Source organism: Camellia sinensis, chromosome 2, assembly GCF_055761805.1.
Source record: "Camellia sinensis isolate YWXY chromosome 2, ASM5576180v1, whole genome shotgun sequence".
NCBI classification, from domain to species: Eukaryota; Viridiplantae; Streptophyta; class Magnoliopsida; order Ericales; family Theaceae; genus Camellia; species Camellia sinensis.
This window is the reverse complement of record NC_138962.1, coordinates 122,103,348-122,122,114: the sequence shown is the minus strand read 5'-3', so window position 1 is coordinate 122,122,114 and position 18,767 is coordinate 122,103,348. Positions and strand designations below refer to the sequence as shown.

At 34.0% G+C, this 18,767-nt stretch overlaps 1 protein-coding gene and 1 long non-coding RNA gene across 2 annotated transcripts; one reads left to right on the top strand and one right to left on the bottom strand.

Moving 5' to 3' along the window:
* Positions 1-2,716: 2,716 nt before the first annotated feature.
* LOC114283929 (NADPH:quinone oxidoreductase) lies at positions 2,717-8,444 on the bottom strand. Its single transcript, XM_082915534.1, has 3 exons — positions 8,167-8,444; positions 7,848-8,039; positions 2,717-3,226 (listed from the first exon to the last, which is right to left on the bottom strand). The coding sequence occupies exons 1-3, from the start codon at positions 8,261-8,263 to the stop codon at positions 2,922-2,924; spliced, it is 594 nt and encodes a 197-aa protein (XP_082771660.1). The 5' UTR covers positions 8,264-8,444; the 3' UTR covers positions 2,717-2,921.
* Positions 8,445-8,949: 505 nt separating this feature from the next.
* Positions 8,950-11,320, top strand: LOC145820319 (uncharacterized). Its single transcript, XR_014361594.1, has 2 exons — positions 8,950-9,808; positions 11,090-11,320. It is a non-coding gene; the product is annotated as an uncharacterized LOC145820319 (long non-coding RNA).
* Positions 11,321-18,767: the final 7,447 nt, after the last annotated feature.

Below are 18,767 nucleotides of genomic sequence, written 5' to 3'. Positions count from 1 at the left end.
CCCTTAAAAAGATGCATAGCCAAAATAAGAAAAATAACTTTTTAAGTCAAAAACAAAATTTAAACTAGTTCGAGCAACAAGTTGAGAGATAAGTTTGGAGGGTGATTCACAAATTTATAAACTGTTGTAACAGTGATTACCAAATTAGTAGAAGATAAAGATAGAAATTATTTAGAAGATAGAACAAATATGTTCATTCATATAAACAATTTAATGACGCTGTGATGGTTATATATAATACTATTAAAAAAAATAAGAATAAATTATGATAATAGTTCCTGTATTTTAGTCTTTCCATCATTTTATTTTTTTGAGTTAATTTGGTCTAAGTATATTTTGGTTCTTATGTCATTTTTTATCCTTGTATTTATTTTCTAATGTTTTAATCTTTCAAAAAGGTTTGGTAAAAAATTAATAATTTAGTATGCGAGTTCTTTATTCTCTAATCTTGTAGACTTTCAAAACAGTTAATTGCAAGCTAAGAGTATTCGAAATCTATCATATTTTACTCTGTTAAAATAGTTTTTTCTGAAATTATTTCGACAACAAAATTTTATTAAATAAAGAAATCTATTTATTTCAGAAAAAATTATTTCGACAATAAATTTTATTTACATAGAAATTTATTTATTTATAAAATTGTCCGTGTTTATCAACCAAAAAATGGTGGTAACAGTGACGGTTGATAGTGATGGAAGTGGTGGTATTGTGTTGGAGGTTAATAGGAGTATTTTTATGTTTGAGAAGTACAGAAAAATTATTTTGTTTGTTGATGTTTTGTTTAAAAGTGATATTAAAATTTTAGTCTGATTTAATACGGACGATCATGCTACGTAGCTCGAATGCCGCGGCTCGAATCGCGGCTCGACACCAAAACGACGTCGTTTTGGTGTCGATTTTGTATTTTTTTTTTTTTTTTTTTTTTTTTCCTGGTTTTGCAGAAGAAGAAGAAGAAGAAGAAGAAGAAGAAGAAGGGAGGAGGAAGGGGAGGAGGAGGAGGAGGAGGAGGAGGGAGGGGAGGGGAGGGGAGGGGAGGGGGCCATAAAAACCCGGTTTGAGGAGGAGGGGAGGCTGGGCTGCGACGGAGGCGGGGCTGCGACGGAGGAGGAAGCAGCAGCAGCGGCCGGAGCTGCGACGATGGCGGGGCGAGGCTGCGACGACGGCGGGGCGGGGGGGCTGCGACGACGCCGACCTTCCTCTCCCTCCCTTCTCTTTCTCCTCTCCCTCTCTTTCTCTCCCTCTCCCTCTCGAGCCATTTCGAGCCTGGTAGCTTCGAGCTACCAGGCATTTCCGTAATACGGAAATATATAATCTATCATTTATTTGTTGATAGTCTATTTTATATTAACATTATCATTTCATTGTTTTAATATTTTTTTTATTCAATATTTTCACTTGTAGTAGTAATAGTTACAATGACTATGGTACGTAGTGATGATGATGGTATTTCACTATTTAAATGTTAAAATTTAATAGCAAAATTTATGTGAATCAGAATAAAATTTTGCTATTAACATTATTTTCAATGGTAAAAATTTCCATTTCCTTTTTCTTTTTCTTTTTAAAGAATATCATGGTCAACATAGATCTTATTTGATAGATTTTAATTAGAGAGTTCTATAAATACTAGTTTTATTAAAATACAATATCTAGATAAAAAATTATATTATTTTAAAATTTAAAATATTAAATTAGTCATTAAAAATATTTTGATAATAGTGTTGTGTGTTAGATTTTTCAATATATATATACATATATATATATATATATATATAGTGATTGTTTTTAATGCATGAAAGTTCTATTATGAAGAAATTATGACCAAATTTCTCATAAAAGTTATGACATTTAAAATTTTTAAACTAAAAATATGATAGATACTACCAATAATGGTTCATACAATAATTTCACTAAAAATTTATATTCATATTTTTTATTTTTAATTTGATAACTAATATTGATTTTTTTAATAAATCTCAACAACTAAATTTTAAAAATATAAATTTTATTGAAGATACATCAGTCTTGTTATCATTCTCCAAATCAATCAAACCATCAACAAAATCATCATCTCACTTTAGACTCAGACTACACTAACTCTTTATTTTGTTGGAAACAAGACAGTTTCTGTCACTTCTATTCCATAAAAGTATGAGAAGGTATTTGGTGGTCTTGGAGGCTAGAGCAGTGCTCTACAACATTTATCACTTATCACTGGACACCTGTTAAATTTTTTTTTTTATCAGAAGACACTTGTTAATTTGTCTTCTCAAAATCCAACAAAATATAATAGATCTCACAATTTTAACTAATAAATATCATGTTCGGACACCACATGAATTTACCCATCAAATAATTTTCCTAAATATCATGTTCGGACACCACATGAATTTGCTGTGAGGAATATTAAAGCAATGGATTTAGAGGTTTTGGTAGAAGATTCGCTAAAGGAAGACTCATCAATTGGGCAAAACAAGGCAAAGCCATGTAATGTTGATCTTGGTGCGGAAGATAATGTTGTAGATGGTTTCCAACATTTCTAAAACCTTTGTCAGAGAAATGTGGAACAAGAACTGATTTTGGAATGGATGTTCCTACGCAAGGTATTGATCCATCTACAATTTGTAATGGTGGGATTGATAAGAAAAAGCACAACAATGACATTCTGCCACCATGAAATAGAAGAAAAAGCACCAACCTAGTTACTCCTTAAATGTTGCAATAAAGACCAAGAAAGTTTATTTCAGCGCAAAACATTTCGGAAGTAAAATAAATTAATAAGCACGGTGTAAGTTCCATCTGCAATTAATATAACAATGACATGTTTTCAACTGCACAACAACGTCATGTCCATTGGCATAATAGATGCAGATAGCAATCACACTTTTATAAAGGAGGAAGAATCTACCGGACTGATTTATTCAGCACTTGGATTGTAGTCGCAATGTAAAGGCCTGCAAGGATAAAAGAACTTCTTTCAACCTCTCCTTGGTTGCCATATCAATCAAGTTACCATCACTATCAAACTTCGAAGGAGCTTGGAAGGCATTCAGGAAAAATTCAGGCTTGTTAATGAAATGAAGATCAATGTAGACTCCAATTTGACGGAGATGGTACTGTGATCGTCCCCCTCCAAAACCACCTCCCGCACTCACAATAGCAGCAACCTTGTCAGCCCAAACATTTGGTGGTCTAGATGCCCAATCTATTGCATTTTTCAAAGGTGCTAGTACAATAGCCAAAAAATAGAAATGCATTAAAGCATATGCTACATACTGATGGAGCATTTTGAAAGTCATTATGTTATACTATCTTCAAAATTAAACTCTTAATTCAGCTGCAGACTACTGTCATGCAGTTCTTTGAGCAAATAACCATAAATTGAACTACGCCAAGTATGTTAGGAGGTGTCTTACATGTGGGGCTAAAACAGTTTTGTTGGCAATAACCATAGGTTCAAGAATATTCTAGGAATTTCTCAGGATCTTGTAGCTAAGGATAAGTTCTTTAATCACCACTACAAGAGGAGCAGGAATGAAGAAAAAGCATTAAGGTCTAGAGACATTATCATCAAATGGCTTTGGACTTGAAAGAAGATACATTTTCCAAAATCTTTTTTTATCATAACCCTTGCTGCTAAAGAAAAAGGACACAACAATTTATCTCCATTCTAAGATCATTCTAAATTGTTCATGACATTTATTTTTTTTAAGTCCAAAAACGTACATTTTGGAGAAACATGATCTACAGAATCAAAAATTTGACAGAAGGGTATATTCATATTTGATGGTACAAGTCTCCTTTATTTTACCTGGTTTAACATTTTAATTTTCTGAGTGTTTATGGTGGTTGTTGAAACTTCTCATGCATTATCCCAAGATCTACAGAATAAAAAATTTGACATAAGGGTATATTCATATTTGATGGTACAAGTCTCCTTTATTTTGCCAGGTCTAACGTTTTATTTTTCTGAGTCTTTATGGTGGTTGTTGAAACTTCTCATGAAATATACTTTACAAACTATATCACATCTAGGTTAATAATATAGGAATTTTTTTCCTTTAGAAATTCAGATGGAAGTTGCATCCATTTCTTTTGTACAAGAAAAGTGTATGCACTACTGTACAAGTCACTACTTGTAGCTGCCAAACTTTTTAAATATACAATTTCCCTTATTTATCAATATATATGTATATACAATTTCCCTTGCAACAAACAGAGAAAGCATAAATTTTTCAAGGATATAGTGACTGAAATTAGGGCCAACTTGATTGAACGAGACTTAAATTTTATCTGCAGTTAACATCATGGGTAACAGAAATAAGCCTAACCAGATAATATAGCTCACTCTAAATTAACATCAAAAAGGCCTTTTTTCTATTTGTTTTACTAATTTTATTTGTTTCTTCTGACCCAAACAGTGGTCCCACTTCAATATGATTAAAGCATTCCAAAGAACAAATTAATGAACTCATAGAATAATTATAAAGTTGATGCATGTGACATGGTTTTCATTCACAAATTGATCTTTTCTCTACATTTTTTTTATTATTTATTTTTTCGTTTTGTTTTGTGGCTTGCATTAAACTTTATGAGAATCACAAACTTTTTGACAATCCAATTCCTTTTAAATTTACAATTCTCCATCCAAATTTCATTGGATTCCAAACAAAATTGCTTTTTCTTTTGGGTGCTCAGCTACAAAAGAAGAAGAAGATGATCCAATTCCTTTTAAATTTACAATTCTCCATCCAAATTTCATTGGATTCCAAACAAAATTGTTTTTTCTTTTGGGTGCTCAGCTACAAAAGAAGAAGAACATGAGCCGCTTGTTGGGTTTTTGCTCCACATGAGGAGTGATGTACGCGGAAGAGGAAGTCAAGTAAGGCGGCACCAAATTCGGCAGAGTGCAGCACATGAGGAAGTGCCGGATCTGGTGCAGCAAATCTGGCCATGATTTGCGGCCCAATTTGATCTCCGCTAACATAAAGCAGGTGACACTTGTCCAAGCTGTACTTATTCCAAATTCCAAGCTGATAATTTAAAAATATCACCAAACGGTTTTTGAGAGACAGTTTATTTCTTGGACCTAGACTCTTGGGTTGTCAGAGTTTATTTGGTAGAGTTCAAGTTTTATTGGGTACTTCCTGTTGTCTCTTCGAGCTACAGATCCACTGTATATCGTCTACTTTTAGCAATATATCGCTCACTCGTAAAATATATATTTCTTTCTTTTTGGGTGGTGTTAATGCCACGAACAGAATTGTTGGGCACACTATTTTAAAACTTAATCCTCGAAAGCAAAGATTGGCATCACAAGGTTTGGGGTCCTTCTCTTTTCCTCCTTTTCATCTTCTCCTTTGTCGTGGCCTACAGCTTCCTACACAGCATTTTCTCCGATCATGGCTAGTTTGTGATTTTCTTGATCCTTGATCACTGGCATGCCTTCCGACAATGAAGTCAAATCTGCCACTACGATCATTTTCATATGACCAGCTTGCTTCCAACTTCTTAATCCGGAACCAGATATATTACTACAAAATACATCACTCACGACAACCACCACAACCTCCTCCAATCATTTTTTGGCCTTTGATTGAAAGTCTACATACCCAACTCCATCCATCTGTCCCCACCATATTTCTTGCCACCCCGTCAGCTACGAAAGATCCTTCCACAACTCCGCTCTCGTAGTACTATCTATCTGATGTTCACCATAAACAACCCCCAAATTCCCAAACCCCACAACAAAGTAACAAGAGAACATAAATATATAGAAAAGGGGAAAAATATAGAGTGAAAGAAACAAGAGTAGATAAAAAATTAAGCGACAGCAGCAAACATCTATGTCAGAATGCAGATGCAGACTGAGACAAATATGGAAGAACAAGAGATGCATCTGCACCTGCAAATCAACAAAAGAACATGGGTTGCTGTGGAGCTGCTGTAGAATAGAGCAATGTGGAAGAGAAGAATAATGACGGCCACAGAGAGGGAGAGAGAAAGGAACGCAAAGCAAAGCAGTGTTATCGTGGTGCAAAAGAGTGTGAGCAAAAAGTGTTTATTAATAGTTTTTTCCTTTCAGTTCCAAGGCTATTAATATTAGGTCATGTTTGTTTTGGTGGACATAAGCTTGGGATTGGACTAATAGTCCAATAAAATTATTAATCCGATGTTTGGTTAAACAATTGAAGTACGGATTAATTATTTTAAACTTGACTATTAGTTAAGATAGGATACATAATCCAACGAATTCGTAGTCTTAGGACTATTAGTCATGGGAATGCTAATCCAGTCCCCCCAAACAAACATGGCCTTAGGGTAAATAAAAATATACCTCCTTAACCTATAACCCGTTTTCACTTTGTCCTTCTAAACTTCATAACTCAACTGTTAACCTCCTTAAAGTATTATCTTCTTACACTTCAGCCCTTCCGTTAGGATTTTGTTAGGGATTGAAATGAAATTAGGTCATATATGAATCACACGACACACTTGTTGAACTTTTACACCTCATTTGGATCGAGTGATTTGGAGAAGAAAAAAAAAAAAAAAGAAGAAAGAAATCACTCGTAATCCTAATAACTTGCTTGGATTACTAAGAAGAAGAGAAATGAGGAGAAATTGAGAGAAATATTTATCTCATAACTCACTTCTTGAATCTCCCCAAGGAGAGAAAGGAAATGGAAAGATTATTAATTTTGTATATTACCAAAATTACCCATCTACCTACATAAGAAATACCAACATAAAGGTTATTTTGCTAAAATAATCTATAAGAATTTCTTTTCTTTTCTTTCCAACTTAACCAAACAAGAGGGAGATAAATCACAATCATTTCTTTTCCTTTTCTTTCCTAACTTAACAAATCATTTATTTTCTTTTCTCTGCTAAATATCCAAGCACAGTAATAATGTCCTTAACTACTAAGATAAGAGGGACACATTGCAAATGGGATCACTAAATAAGGTCATTATTATCTTAAAAATTCAACAAGTGTGTCATTGCATCACACATTATTTGATTCAATTTAAATCCCTAATAGAATCCTAATAGAACGAGTTAAGTATAACTAGATAATACTTTTTGGTTGTTAATTATTGGATTTTGAACTTCAGGGAGACAGTGCAAACAGGTCAGGCCCTTGTTCAAAGCAACAATTTCTTCTTCTTCAAAATTGTCTGTAGTGTTAACCATAATCACCACGTCCATAACCACAGTAACCAGTACCTGTGATGAATCCTCTTTGCCAAAAACCCAAATTATTCATGAAAATTTCAGAGCAAAATGAAACGATTGTATACAACTATGGCCCTGCTTGGGAAGTGGATTTCTGGCCTTTTCAGGCTAAAACTCACAAAAAGACAAAATAAACTAAAATAATTAATAAGACAAAATATCATACCAAATCCATAATCATTTCACTTTTTCTCTTACAAACATTCCGTCCAACTAAAAAAAATTCAACCACCTTTCCAAACACAAAAATTTTAACCTACTAAAATAACCAAAAACTAAAGAGCCTATTAAAATAGCTCACTTTCCAAATGAGGCCTATATATATAGATAGAGAGAGCAAACCTAAACTAAAATGCACAACAAATTATATAATATTAATGGAGAATTGTATTATGCACACCCTATACTATATGACCAATTTTCTTCTTTGACATTATTTTGAGATCTTTAATTTTGATTTTGGTTATGACATTTTTTTTAATTATGACTCAAAAAATATATTCTGCATACTTTGCCGGTGTGTACCATAATCTTTCTCAACATAATACATATTCAAAAAAAAAAAGGGGGGGGGGGGGGAAGAAGTAATGGGGTAGCAAGAAGCATACCAGTGACAGAGTAATTGTACTCAGGGGAAGCAAAAAGGACGCTGTCAACTTCACGAATCTTCTGCCGGAAGGCCTCAACGACCGGTGGAAACGTTCCGTTGATCTCGAGATCAGTATTGAGCATTGGTAGTGGCGCTATCTCGATGTACTCAATCTTGATACCGTTTATGGACTCGTTGCATATCTGAATCGCTACACCACCAAATAAATAATACCCAAGTTCCCAATTCAATTCAATGTAAAACACACACTCACAGTGACACGCGAGAGAGAGTATGGACAAAATACACCATATGTGTCGTTTTTATTTGTACATTACCTGAACGGAGGAGGCCTCGATTGAAGGATCCTTTACGGAGAGAACCGCAGAGAGCTGCAACTGTTATCACTGGTTTTGCTGCCACTACAGCTTCCATTCTCTCTCCTTCCCCTCTCTCCCTCTCTCTCGCTCTATCTCTAAAGCTCTCCTTCCTTGTATGTATGCATAGGTAAAGCCTGAGGCCTGTTCAAAGATGCTCTCTTCTACAACTAAAAAAAGGAAAAGTAAAAAAAGAGAGACTAAGAACCGTTGGATTTTAATCACATCGAACGGTGGAGACTGTTGTCTAATATTGCCCTCCAATACGTGCTAAATTTGTGTTCAATTCGTAGCAAGCTAATAATTATATTAGCCGTACTGAAAGGGAATATTAGTCGCTCTCCATATTCTTTTAATTCAAGTTTTGTGTTATTCTAAGTGACGTTGTCGAACTTGAGAATAAAATGACTGTGAGTTATTTGATGGGTGTTTTGTCGGAAAATCTTTTTGACGATCAAATTAGCACATTTTGAGAAGAAGATAGAGTCAAAAGAGAGATAGCTCTTATAGTAAGAATTCTAGACCTGTTACATGGAGGAACCGCATAGTTTATATAATTTTTACGCATACCACTCTGCTTGTCCTTTCCTAGATACGTGGATGTACTATCCGCTATTCGTTTTACATGTGTACATGCAATAATATTGCCAAACAACATTGACAAAACAACTTAATAGTATTGACGCGTACGGATGGTAGGATCTTCCCCTTAACTCCTGATTGGGCCACATGGCAATCTCTGCCGAGGTAGCCTTAGCGCGGTGTTGCAATCCGCCCTTGAAACCGCACTATTTGCTCGATCCTATCAAGTGCCCATGATAATGTTTGACCGAACTCTTCAACTCGATCGTTCCCATGCTCAGTTGAGCCTAATTAAACAAGGACAAATCTTGTCCAACTAGAAAGCTCGGTCAAGAACATAACCCCAATTCAACCGAGCTAGAACCTCAGCCTAACCCATTCCGGGCCGTTCTATCCCAAATACACAATTGCCAAATCTGGCCCAAGCTCAAATTAGCTCGGTCCATATGTTCAGCCTAAAACCCCCTCTCAATTGCCCTTTAATCTGTTCTGCTCCAGCATGAATCAGATTACCATAACTGGCCGAGCTAGGTAATCTGCCCAGCCGAAAAGGTTGCACAGTTCGAATCTGACGTCTCAAGGCACACATTACAAACCTATGCTGCTAGGAGGTCGGTGCAAATTTCGTGCTACCAGGAGTTCAATGTGCATCTCACGCTGCAAAGAGCTCGATGCGAATTCCATGCCAGAAACAACCCGGTCTAACCCATTGCTCTGACGCAATGTCTTCTCAGGGGGACACGCGTCATCATGCTATAATGATGGGTGCGATTCTCCACGAGGCCTTGCAAAATTTTGGCGCCTCTTCGTAGGTACAATACATGTACCATCTTCGTCTCTTCCACATTTCTCACCACTGTTCACCGTCATCCCAGAGAGAATTCTAAGTCGAGCCAAAGCACCCAGCTTCTATTCTCCACATCTCGAGCTCAAATCAGAGCATTTCCATCGGGGATTCTTCTTTACTGGTGTCATTAGAGCCTTCGTATCCGATTAGAACATCTCCAGAGGCTCTATCGTGGTGAGTCCATCTATTTTCCCAAACCCCCTATTGTTGTTCTTCATGCCTTTTGAGTTCTTACCATATTTTTCATGAGTAAAAGATGAAAACGAAGCTTAAAACCACTAAAAAGTGGAATAAACTTGGGTTTTCGGCCATTCCTAGCGTTGAATGGCCCTTACAGCGATTTTTCCTCACCCAATTCATCCTCTGGGATGAACACATGAAGAATTGGGTCCAACCAGGCTAAAAACCATAATTTTGTCCAACATTATAACTCAACCAGGCGAAGTTCGTGTTTGTCATTATTCGAAGAAGAATCGAACTAGGAACTGTAGTAACTTAAGGCGGCCGCGCGATCGAGCTAAATTTTGTTTCGCTCCTGTAGCTAAACTAAAACCCAGCTAGGTATACAACCGAGCAACAATTCGGCTCACTGATGACCGAGCTAATACCTAGCTCCTATGAACGACCTAACTGCCGCTTGTACTCAAATTTGAATTTCCACTTATGCAGAATCCTAGGAGACCAAGCACACCAACATAAGCGCTCTAAAAAACTGAGCAATCGCTTCTTAATTTCGACGAGCACGCTCTGTTGACCAAATCACACAGGCCTACATGGAGCGATAACGCTTCCTGGTAAACATGTCGGGCACCCTAGTCGAGTTCTGCCAGGAGTATGGCATTCCTGCCAACGTGCACTTTGAGCTCGGCAAAGAGGGTACGACCCCTTGGAGCAATTTGGATCCCTGACCCTTTACCGTGTTGTCCATTATTGAAGGGGGCTTCGCTTCCCAGTTCAGCCATTGATGTATGAGTTCTTAAGACACACCAGGTTGTGCCCTACCCAAGAGATGGGTATTGAGCTCGATAATAATGTGAGCATTTTTCAATGAAAATGAGTGACATGAGAGTATAAGGGATTAACAATGGATTGATTTTGAAAATAAACAACCTAATGAAATATTTTTTTATTATTATAAAAGATGAGTCGTAGGAATGCCGAACTGATTAATGTGTGTTTGATATTCGAGATGTAATTTAGTTTTGGAAACCTTTTTGAATTGAATTGGTGAGTTAAAAAGGTCAGAAAAGATAAGTTTTCTTGAAATAATAAAGAATGATTTTTTGACAAAACATATAATTATGTATGTATAATTGGGTATAAAAAGTCGCATTACATATATAATTATAACTTTTGACATTCATGATCATAATTATTCATGTATTGTTATTGTTTAGAATCATTGGGATTCCTATTGGACATTCATGTTGATCCCACCTTGATTATTTTTTTTAGGTGTGAAATTCGATAGATTTGTGCAAGACTTAAAATCTCGTTGATTGTCGGCCATGAGGAATGTTACCTGAGGCGAAAATGTCAATTTGTTGTAAAGAGGGTCATACCCCTTGATTTTGTTTGTTTCCTTCTTTAAGTCGTTAAATGTAACCGAAGGCACTTGTAATTACTTGTATTGATCACCTCATCATTTTATATTTATATAAGAGTGAACCTTGATTATTTCATTTATTTTATTCTTGCTCATTATCTTAGAAATAGACTTAATTAAAGGGATTTGGTAATAAATTCAAGTAATAAAATTTGGGATGCTACAATTACCTTTCCTGAGGTATGGAAAAAAAAAAATACAAGTAGACTCACAATTTTAACATAATTACATTGACCTTACTTTTTTTTAAGGTTAAATGAATTGAAACTAATACAAACAATTTAAAGACATAAGGATAAATAAGAATATATATATGTGTGTGTGTAAAAGAGAAAACATCATTTTTCCATTCATATGATTGATGAATTATTAATGAAAATGGGTTAAGTGTTATGTAAATTAAAATATTAAGGGAACCCAATGTAATTATACTATAATTTTAAAATTTAGGAAAATTTATCTATAAATTTCATATGGGGGAACATTAATTCATTTAGTCATAAGAATTTTCTTATGAATCAATTAGTCCTTTTTGTTTTGGAAAGTTATATTTATTTGATTTGATATCATTTGAGTTTAAGTGAATTCTATTTTGTAATTCATTTTTCCAATTTTCTAATTCGTTTTCGGGATGGGAATGAACATGTGAGGTGTGGAAGATATATATATATATATATATATATTGTGGGATTGGTGGCTGAGGTGTTGGTTGTCGAGCATAGAAATCTATATTTCTATTAGTTTAGTTTCTGGTTTTACATTTGAGTGTTACGTTTGAAAAAAAAAAAAAAAAACACTAAGGAGTTTTTTTAGAATGTTACGTTGTTACGTTTGAGAAAAAGTAAATTAAGAAGTTTTTTAGTGTGTTACATTAGAATGTTATGTTAGGAAAAAATACACTAAGGAGTTTTGTGTACTTCATTGATTGGAGTGTTACGTTTAAGAAAAATACACTAAAGAGTTTTTGTGTGTTACATTGATTGGAGTGTTACATTTGAGAAAAGTACACTAAAATTTTTTTTGGTGTCATATTTTTAAAATGTTAAATTGGAGTGTTACGTTTGGAAAAAATATATTAAGAAGTTCTTTTGAAGTGTTACGTTTAACAATTTCAATATTATGAGAAAACCCACATTTGTCCCTCAGAAGATAACACACACACGTTTATGCTTTGACCCTTTATGTAATTCACACTAGAATGAGACTTTTAGGTAAATAAAGACCAAACAGTTAATAAAATCACTATGTGAGATTTATTGGTATTTCACCTTAAAATTTATTATATTTTCTCAAAATTTCAAATAAAATTAGTGTAATTTACCCTAAATAATAACATAACAACATTTTGTAGCAATCACCACAACATGTAATGTTTCTTATCAAAATAGGTCATGTAATTTTTAACCATAAATGTTTCATAACTTTTTTTTACTAAACCATTCACAACATAATCACTATGTCTATAAATAATTTGGTTTGTAACATTTACATCCAAAATTTAAAATTACATTATCAAACTGGGGAAATTCATGGTGAAAATGAGAAATTAAGAAGGTATGAAATTTAACCCAAATTTTTTATAGTTTTGAGAACTGTGAAATTTTTCAATTTTGAGATTTTTTGTCAAAATTTTTAAACTTGAGAATTTTTTTTCCTAAAAAAAAAAAGAACAATTTTTATGTTTCACAAAACTAATAAATTTCTCACTTCCAAAACTATGAAAATTCTTAAGTTTTTCAAAATTGATAAGTTCAAAAATTACGTAAAAACATACGTGAAAATTACAAAAAATAAAAAAGATTTGACCTTTGTAACAAAATAAATATTGAAATTTTAATTTTGTCAATTTAAATTCTACACATTTGATTCATTAAACTTAACGTAGGTGTACATAAAATGTTTAAAATACTATTTTTTTTATTGAGTTTAATAACTAAAATATTTTTTTTCGTCAATTTTACTTCACGAAAATAGATAGATGGTTTAGATTGAAAATAAATATAAAAAAGATCAGGATTTAAATTGATAAAATTAAAAATTCAGGATTTATTTTGTTATATGAATCGAACATTGAGATTTTTTTTATAATTTTCCCAAAATAGAAAGTTATGCAAAAATATAATTTTACTTCCAAAATTGAGAAACCTCACCCCCAAAACTAAGAAATTTGAACAAAAAATGAGAAATTTCCTCCCAATTTGAGATATTTTATCACATTAACCGAAAATATATCATAAATAACCCAAACTGAGATATTTTACAATTTGGAGAAATTCAATTTTTTGAATTGAAAATTTTCTCTTATTTTTTAAATTGGGAAATTTATCTGTTTTGCAAATTGAGAATTTTCACAATTTCATAAAAATAAAAATAAAATAATTATCTATTGAAAATTTAAATAAAAAAATAAAAGATCTTTCTTCCATTTTATCAAGCATGTATTTGTAACATAAGTTGGGAAAATTGGCCATAATCCCTCACACTAGCAACTTCCTTCCAAAAAAGTTTTAAATCTTGGGAAAATTGCATTTCAGCGGAGTAATGAGAAAAAAAATTACATTTTTATGATAGTGCAAGTATATTTAAGGTTTTCTTTTTAAAAAAATAAAAATAAAAAAATAAAAAAAAATAATAATTCGATGGAACTAATGAACTGATCCAAATTGCCTGTTTGGTCTGGGATTTTTTTTTTTAATTATAGTTCTAGTTCTAGTTCTGAAAATGGTGAAATCGTTTAAATCAGTAAGGTTCTCGTTTTCAAGGATTTGGTTATGGTTCCAAACTGAACCGGACCGTGAATATTTGTTTATTAGTTTTTGTACAAAAAAATTAAAATATGAAATGTTTCTTATAAGATTTGAATACTAGCCATTAATGTAAAATTAATAAGCCCTAACCAATTTAAACAAACTAATTATTCTTAATTTGTTTACTAATATAAAATACATATCATATTTATTGTTAAATAAAATTTCTAAAATTGTAAACCGAACCGAACCAAGCCAGTTTCTATGGTTCAATTTTGGTCTTATTTCACAAGTTGACAGTTCGGTTATGGTTCTAATTTTTCTGAATTGTAAAAAACGGTTTGATTCTTGATTTACTCTAAAATTGGACCAATCTGATTTGTGTACACTTTTAAGTATACTGTGTGCATGATGCAAATTCATTCTCGTGCTTGGTGCAACTCTTCCTGTGTGTTAGAGTTGCACACACACACAAAAAAAAAAAAAAAAAAACTATTTGTAGTACAATTTTTTTCTACTGCTCCATGTGTTTTCAATTTTTCATTAAATATTTAATACAATAAGCCCCTCAATTGATATTTTTGGCTCAAGAAGTCCATATTTGACAAGGAAATATTTTTATAGATGATTTTACCCTCCTTTTAACTAGACTCTCTAAAAATCTCTCATTAGACTCCATTTGATCAGTAAGAAAATTAGTAGAAAGTTTGTGAAAGAAAATGAAGTGAAAGAAAAGAAATAGAAATGAAAATATATTTTTTTACAAACATTTGATTAAAATGAAAATTTTGTAAGAAAAAGTTAGAAAAATTTAAAGTTCAGTTATAAATAATTCACACATTCAATTTTTCTTGTGTTTTCTTGTATTTTTTACAAGAACTTAAAAATTAGTTACAACATTAATATGCGTTATACACACACAAAAAAATAGTTTTCTTCTACTTTCTATGCAAAAATGCATATGCATTTTCTAAACATAACACTAACAAACAAGGGAGAGAGAGGGAGAATTAGTTGTGCATCTTCCAAATGTAGCACAAACCAACCCTATAAATAGCCACCTCCACCACCACCTAGCACTACAACACAAGGCACCAGGCGGGATCGTGTAACTATTTTCTCTCACTCTTAGAGCTTTTTACATACCCACTTTTTAATCACCATGGAGATGAAGAAGGTCGCTTGCGCAACCCTTGTTGCTACCACCTCCATGAGCGCAGCCTTGGCTGCCGGGTCTCCGGCTCCTGCACCAACCAGCGACGCAACCGCTACCTTGCCCGTTGTCGGTTCTCTCATCGGGGCCTCAATTGTGTCCTCCTTTGCCTTCTACATGCACTAAGGCCTCGTTTGGCAAGTTACTTTTTTAGCCAAAAAGTCAAGAAATTACTAAAAAAATCAAAAAGCCAACAACCTATACCAAAAAGTCAAATATTCACTTTTCTCTCTACTTTTTACACATCTTTTCATAAAAAGTCAAAAAGTCGTCCCAAACATACTAATTTTTTTTACATCACATTTTAGTCAAAAAGTCAAAAAATTACTAAAAAAGCATGTTTCCAAACGAGGCCTTACAAATGGAAAGATGATGATGAAGAAGAAAGGGAAGAGAAGCTTCAAAAGATCATTGAGTTTTAAAGATTTTCCCATATTTGTTTTATTTCTTTTGGGGATACTCTTTCCTCATTTCTTTGAATGTAAGCCTATGCGTTTTTAATTCAATAAAAGAGCAAATTTAGTTATACTTACACCCATGGTTCTTGTTAGACTTATTCATTTTGATGATTTATTTAATTATGTTTTGATTTGATTGGAAGAGAAAAATATAATCAAAATTTATTTTGATGATTTATTTAAAAGAAAAAAATAGAATCAACATTTATTTTGATGATTTTATGTTTTAATAAAATCAAATTTTATTTTCTCCCATTATTTCTCACCTAAACCTTTATCTTAAATGTTGTTAGAATGTATTTAATATTTGATTAAATCAGGAGTTCAAATAGCCCAAAAACAAAGGTTCAAATAGCCCAGCACAGTTGTAGTTCAAAAGGTTCAAAATGTTCAAGCGGAAGATATTCAAATTTGTAATAATGGAGTGGAAGATATTCAAATTAGTAATGATGGAGTACAACAGCTATAAATGGCTATAGATTCAAATGACTACAACGGCTATAAACGGCTATAGATTCAAATGACTACAACGGCTATAAACGGCTATAATTTTCATTACATATACCAAAGCCTCTAATGTAAACAAGTTACAAAAACCTGAAAATATTCTTTGATCTATAATCACTCACATCTATTCTCAGAAATTACACACTGAGCCTTATAGCTTTAAGCCCATATTTCCTGTGTAAGGTTTACAGAAAAATCAGAGCTTTATTTTTATATCTATCTTTGAGAGATAATTTGTGATACCCCTGTCCCGTAATATGCTAATTGGTCCTTAATTTGAGTATGATTATGTGTTTAGCATGATTTTATGTGCCATTATGTGAATGTTTGTGATTTTGAAGTCTTATCTGTTCACTGTAGGAATACCTGTCTGAATAATCTGTTTTGGAAATTAAATTGAGGGCCTTATCGGCCACAGAACCCGAAATTGATTACGCCATCGTGATTGGCTTAATTTTTAGAACCTACGGTGAAATTTAATTAGAAATTGATTCGGGTTAGATTAAATCGATTAAATTGATGAATAATGCCAAATTACTTTATTATTATTATTATTATATTGTGAGTGGGGATTTATGTAAAGGCATGCTACACTCAATTCCCTTCCTTTAACTTCAATTGGGCTGATCAACTCTCTAGAGAGAGGCAAGGCCGGCTGTTAGAGTGAGAGATGAGAGAATTGTGCAAATTTGGCCTAGAGCTTGGGAATCTTGGAGACTTAGCTCAAGAATTGACTAGAGCTTAGGAGATCAAAGCTTCTAGGTGGGTAATTCTTGGAGTATAGTTTGTTATTTTGTGTGTTCAAGCTAATTTGGTGATCAAGAGTAAGGTTAAAATGAAATTGGGTTGTATTTGTTGAATTGAAGCTTAATATGTGCATGCATGTAGGAAATCACCTTGATATTGCATGTTTGAGCACAAATGTGTATAATCCACGTGAAATGTTAAAGGAAACTCATGTCTTGATCACCATTTGTGTTACCTAAGTTGAGAGTGTGGCTAATTCATCACATGCATGTACAATTTGAGAAGATATGAGCTTGAATGCATGAGTTTGTTATGTTGGTGTTGAGTTTGACATATTTTGGGGCATGCATGTAGATAAATCAAGAAATTGAGCTCTATAATGTTATAATCTTGCATTAGTACCATGTTGATATGATTATATTGAGATTTGAGCCATTGCGAGCAAGTATTGTGGCTTGAAAACCGAATTGGAGCTCAAGAACACATTCTGGGTTTTCCAGAATTTTGAAGTCCGCTCGAGCGGGGTAATGGCCGCTCGAGCGGGAAATACGTGCTCCCAGTATTTTTTTTCTCTGCAGACCTTGATGTCCGCTCGAGCGGGTAATTCCACGCTCGAGCGGGGAGCTATGTAGGATGGACTTCCGCTCGAGCGTCCGAGGTCACACTCGAGCGTAAAAATGATACATCCAGAACTTTTTGCAGACATGGCTTACGCTCGAGCGAGGAATTTCACGCTTGAGCGGGGAGCCATGTAAAGAGGCCTTATGCTCGAGCGCCGGATTGAACGCTCGAGCGTAAATTTCCCATATCCAGTACTTTTGCAGGCCTCAAGGGTCCGCTCGAGCGGGTAAGTCCACGCTCGAGCGGGAACCCTGTTTTCTGAAATTTTGTTCACGCATTCTGTGATTCGTTTTCCGTTCTCTTTCACTGGTAAGCACTCTTAGGCATATGTTAAGCATTGTAAATGAGTTAATGAGATAAGAACAAAGCTTGAAGAAGAATATGTGAATTAAGAAACGGATTGAATTGTTAGTGATCCTTTTGTGTTCATGAAATGTGTAGGGTCAAGCTCCAGGGTAAATCCACAAGCCGATCACTGTGAGTAATATCAATATTTGAAAGCTTGTCAATGTCCAATTGTTATTCCCTTATAAACTTTATGAATTGTTAATTGAGATTGTGGACAAAAGTCTGACATGAATGAATGAATGGACCGAAGGTCGTTTTGATGTAAATGAACGGATCGAAGGTCGTTTTGACCTATATGAATGGATCGAAGGTCGTTCTGATACGAATGAGCGGGCCGAAGGCCGTTTTGACACAAATGTATGGGCCAAAGGCCGTTTGACGTAAATGAATGGACCAAAGGCCATTTTGACGTAAATGAATGGGCCAAAGGCCATTTTGACAGAAATGAATGGGCCGAAGGCCATTTTGACAGAAATGAATGGGCCGAATGCCGTTTTGACAGAAATGAGTGGGCCGAAGGCCGTTTTGACCGGAATGGAAACCTGAATGGGCCAAAGGCCAGTATGTTGGAACTACAGTCACTTGATCTAGATTTTGTATAGGTATATATATATATATATATATGTTAAGTAGAAATGTGAATTGGGCCCAAGGCCGTTTGGAATATGTTGTTCTACATTGTTATGTAATTTCTGTATTTGATATTATTCACTAGGCTGTTGCTCACGCTCATTCATGTGTTTGTAGGTGAGCCAAGAGAAGTCCAAACCCAGCCCCAGTGAAGTTTGCCAGAAACAACATGAGTTTAGGAGAGTCAGCCTTGTGTCTCACGCACGAGACCCATCCTTGCCATTTTGCTATGTATTTATATCTTGTCTTGTTGGCT